Below are 5046 nucleotides of genomic sequence, written 5' to 3' on the forward strand. Positions count from 1 at the left end.
GTACCAGTTTGTTTATTTCGCCTTGTATCAAATCGATGTCCTAACATTATTTCAACTGGCTCAACAACCCCCCATTTCTGGTTGAAATATTTTGTTCTTTTAGTTTCAGTATTGAAGCTTTCAAATGGGTTTTCAAAATTCTCAAGACCTTCTTCTAATCTAGATCTTACAGGATCATCTGTAGGCACCGCAGACAGTATTTCTTGCTTAACTTGGGAGTGCAGTCCAGTGGCAAGTTCTTCCAAATCACTAACAATTGTTGAAACAAAACTACTTGCCATAGTACTTCCTTGGAGTTTAGCAACAATTGAAGCACAAATATTTTTGGTATGTTCTTTGTAGAGATTTGATCCATTGTCCTCAAAACACCCAGCATTTAGGCCATGTGTGACATTTGTTTGAGCAACATGTGAAGTACCTTGGAGACTGTGACAAATAGGTAGACATGACTGAGAGTTTGCTGCATCACCACTTTGGCATAAATCCCTCATGAACACTATTTAAATGTTTTTTTAAACCTGAATATGATAAAAACTGACGCCTACAACGATCTTGTGCACAAACCAACTTAAACCTGCTGCTAGGATAGAAACTGTGATCCATTCTTAAATGGCTTACCAAGGACTGGCAAGTCTTGTGTACAGCTTGACATATGAAACACTTGTACATGTTTTGATCCTAGTTCAAGAGTTTTGCCCGCAACTCACGGATTCTGGGAGACTCATCTGTTGTGTTGATGTCGATGTTGTATACTGTTGTCTGGACAAATGTGTACAGCTGGACCAACGACTCCTCGAAGGACAGGTTGAACACATAGTGAGATTTGAACAGTTCGTCAAAAGCACCCAATGAGCTGGTGGCTTGGCATGGGATGAGCTGTTTGTCGATTACAATGTAGAAGGTGTCAATCCGGTTCCGGGTTCGGCCAGCAGCAAGGATGTACGGTTGTTGACCCTTTCTTCCCCGCAGGTGCTCATCGATGCTGCAGCATGACTGAAAAACAGAGAAACAACATGAACACCGTAAAGTAAAAGTTTGGATAGTTATCCAGCAACGTTAAAATGTTCAGTTTAGATTTCGCCTCCCTTTTATTGCTGGGGGAAGAAAATATGAGACATGCATACCTTGTGGAAGTGCACCATTTTGTCCACTGCATCACTGGGACTGATCTTGGTCCTCTTCCTTCCAGCAGTGGGTGGCAAGAGATAGAGGAGCAGCAGCAGACAAGCCATGTCACTGTCCCAGCCTATCAGGAGGAGAAATCAGACAACAAAAAAATGTCAGTGTCTACCTCAAAATGCACAAAGTAACGAGCACTAGCTATTTGGAATATAACCAAGACTGCATGTAGCTTACTGGTGTCATCGTTCTCTGCAAGTGTCTCAGCAGCGTTCAGAAGTCGACACAGCTCTGTTGACTGAGTCAGGTGTTTGGCTTCTTTGATAATCTTGATCTTGAAAGCAGTGTCCCACTTCTCAAACATCTTGCAGGCTGTTTCAGTACCAAACAGCAGCAGGAAGTCTTGAGTTAGCTGTTGATTATACACATATGCAAATATATTAAGCATTTCATTGCTTACACCCAACCAAATTAAAGATTAGAGTTTAAAGACTGGACTTTAAATTAGTCAAATGTAAAACTCACCAGTCCTTTGACATCTAAAAAACGTGGAAAGGTTTTAAAGACATCTGCAGTTCGCTGTGGGTCACGCACTAAGTCCTGGCGATGTTGTAAGGTTATCTTCATCTTCTCGAACACACTTGCTTCATCGGGAGAGTGAACAAGAAAGGATAACGCCTCCCTGCAAGCATCTCCATCAAGCTGATGAGGCACTGTGGGTGCTGATCTTGGGCGGTTCGGTCCTTGTGCTTGAGGCACTGTGGCTGGCACAGCCCGTTGACTGCGTGTTGCCCGATTCTTTCTGGACATGGTCCTGAGGCGCCATGATAAATATCCTGTGTTTTTTTCCCCATCGTAGAAGTGCTCCTGTTAAGACATTTTCAAAAATATTAGAAAGGTCTATCACTCATTTATCTTTAAGTTTTTCTGCAACATCATTACTAACTTCATGGTCAATTCAAATGTTGTAGCATAGTATGGCTTGCATTTTTTATATCAGTATTAAAGAAACCAAATATGACACCAGATTTTAAGAAGTAACGTTTAATAAGTAACTCAATCATATAAACTTAAGTCCAAAGCTGCGTGTAAAAAAAAAAAGGTTTAAACTTACATAGCCTTTTCGAGAAAAGGGATCTTTCAGGGACGGAAAGAGACTAATGATTCCGAGGGCATACTTCTCCTTCTGTTTACGGGAAGGAATCCTCCTTTGTAGCAAAGACAAAACAAAAACTAAATCAAAATGTCCCAGTAATGTTGCTAGCTCCACACATAAGTTCATTCAATGCCACACGTTTAGAACATCCATTACCATACTTCTTAATAAACCATTTTAGTTAGATTTTTTTTTTTTAAGAACAATGCGTTTCAGAAATACTTACCCATGCATTTCAGTCATATGGCTAGCCAATATGTTGACAAGCTGTCTCCGAGTGCTGTGCTTCAGTGAATTTTCTGACTTGTACTCTTCCAGGACATCATCACCTCCAGGTTTCTTAAGCAGAGCACTTTCTACCATCTGCTCACACAAGAGATATAGTTAAGTGTATATTTCGGTCTTCCAGGATAAAATCATTAGAACAACAACGTATAAAATGTTTCTGTTCAGACCAAGGGTAATAAAAAAAGGTTTTGGTGAAATGTTAATAAAAGGTAGAACCTATTTGATAATACAGTAGGTTGTACCAAAAGCCAAACTAAGCCAGTCTGGTTTCAACTACCGACTAACTCATTCACCATTTATACATTTAAAAAAAGTCAGATTTGTAGGAATCTCAGTATAATAAGACACTTTTACTTCTTCTTGAGTCTTGGAAATGACAGTACCTCTTTTGCAGCCTCCGACTCAGAAACCTCTGTGGTAGACGTGTTCATGACTTCAAAGCTGGACACATTTCGGCCTGTGGGAGCCCCCCATTCTCTTTGACTGGAGAGGTCATTATCACTTGAAGGTGACATGGTATCCGTGAGGGAAGATGGTGTTGAATGATCTGAAGGAGAAAAAACGTTGAAAACAAGGAAATCTGCTATTGGTGGTGGTACAGTCAGTAGAGGAGATAACATGTGATATAGTGATGATTTCAAATAAAAAGAGTGAGCGTTAAAAAAATGGTTTTGCAAAACCAAATTTGCAAGTGGATGCCGCTCCTTATGCTGAAATATTGTTTCTTTGGTCATCTATTTTGTCACAGTAGTCAGTCAGGGACATAAAAGGGTTCTAGTTCCACAAATACAATGTGTGCAGCATAAAAACCTGAAACCTACCTTCACCTGAAATGCTGCTACATACTGTCAGGCAAATGTCAGGATTGGCCTCTATCAATTCATGAAGCATCTGTTCATCCATGGATGGCAATATGTTTGTTGAAACAACAAACTGACCTTGTTTAACAGAAACATGGGACAATCAAAACCCAACCTACATTGTATTAATTGGTTTGGCAAGTGGATGCTGACCTATTGGTTGCAAGCATTGTTTCCGAGTTAATCTACCTAGTAACGATCAGACAGTATAGGACATAAAGGAGTCTCATCTTTACACGTTTGTGCAGCAGATTATGCAGATAAGCTTACCTTCACCTAAAAAGCTGTCACGTACTGTCAGGCATAAATCCGGATTGGCCTCCACCAGTTCAAGAAGGATGTCTTCTTCCACTGCTGTGTCAGTTTCATCAAAGATTTGAAGTTCAGCCGCATCAGAAAGCCCAAACTTGCTTTTGACTATAGGAAGATTAGCGTGACACCAGAGAAAAATACAAGAGGTAGGTTTTTAACTGCACATATTATGAATGACAATTTAATTAATCTAAAGTCATGATTATTATTATAATCAATGTATGCCAAATCTACACAGCATTCTAAATACTGCATCTTTAAATCAAACTACTAAGCAAGTTAACTCAGATGAGGGAATTTGGAAACGGTTTCCGAATTAGGAAGCTTATTTTGGAAGTCAAAATAAACTAAGAAAGGCCTGCAGCAAAAATCATATTGTCCCTGCTGGCCAAAGCTAAGTTATCTAAATAATACCACATAAATCCTTTTGCTTCTGCAAAGCTGTACATTTTGTTACACAAGATGTAGTGATGGGAATTCCGGCTCTTCTTGGTGAGCCGGATCATTTGGCTCGGCTCACCAAGAAGAGCCGGCTCTTTCGGCTCCCAAACGGCTCTTCAGTTTACCACATATTATACCTTTTATAATTCAATCAAATGTAGCCCTGTTTTGACTAATGATTTAAATTATTCAATACATCCTTTGTACTGAAGTATTCAAAAGTAAAAATTACATGTTTAATATCAATTATTTGCTGTGGCCAATTGTTTTCATTGCATTTACAGACCCTTGTATCTCTCTGATACCACCCAATGAATGCACAGACTTGTTTGTAGAACCACGCTACACAAAGCAGATAGCAACACAAAAACTTAAGCATAGACATTTAAAAAAAGGGGCTACTGTATCGACATTTTAAAATTATATTTAAAGAAAGGGCCCTGACAAAACAGCAGGGCTCTATTTCAGTATTAACTATAGAAAAAAAGACAGCAACAGCTGACATCAAATCTTTGCTGAGCCCAAGGATAATCATAAATAAATAACATAGTGAAAATAAATATATTGCAATGCTCAGTACAGCAGCATCCAACCGTCTCTAATCATAAAAAAACATAATAAAAATAAATGTATTGCAATGCTCAAAACAGCAGCATCCAACAGTCTCTAATCCTTGGATATTACATGTCACTGCATGCATGCACGGAGCAGCTGTAGCGCGGAGATCATATCATTCTGTCTTGTATTACTTAAAAAAAAAAAAAAAAAAAACGGCTCGTTCGCGGGCGCGAGCCGGCTCCCGTCGTTCACTTAAAAGAGCCGGCTCTTTGAGCCGGCTCGTTCGCGACCGACACATCACTAACAAGATGG

At 39.5% G+C, this 5046-nt stretch overlaps 1 protein-coding gene across 1 annotated transcript; it reads right to left on the reverse strand.

The window, feature by feature from the left end:
- Window positions 1–543: 543 nt before the first annotated feature.
- LOC117472817 lies at window positions 544–3142 on the reverse strand. The gene is made up of 6 exons (XM_034118236.1): window positions 2947–3142; window positions 2502–2638; window positions 2234–2327; window positions 1357–1531; window positions 1125–1246; window positions 544–993 (listed from the first exon to the last, which is right to left on the reverse strand). The coding sequence occupies exons 1-6, from the start codon at window positions 3076–3078 to the stop codon at window positions 679–681; spliced, it is 975 nt and encodes a 324-aa protein (XP_033974127.1). The 5' UTR covers window positions 3079–3142; the 3' UTR covers window positions 544–678.
- Window positions 3143–5046: the final 1904 nt, after the last annotated feature.

This window comes from Trematomus bernacchii, unplaced genomic scaffold (genome assembly GCF_902827165.1).
Source record: "Trematomus bernacchii unplaced genomic scaffold, fTreBer1.1, whole genome shotgun sequence".
NCBI lineage: Eukaryota > Metazoa > Chordata > Actinopteri > Perciformes > Nototheniidae > Trematomus > Trematomus bernacchii.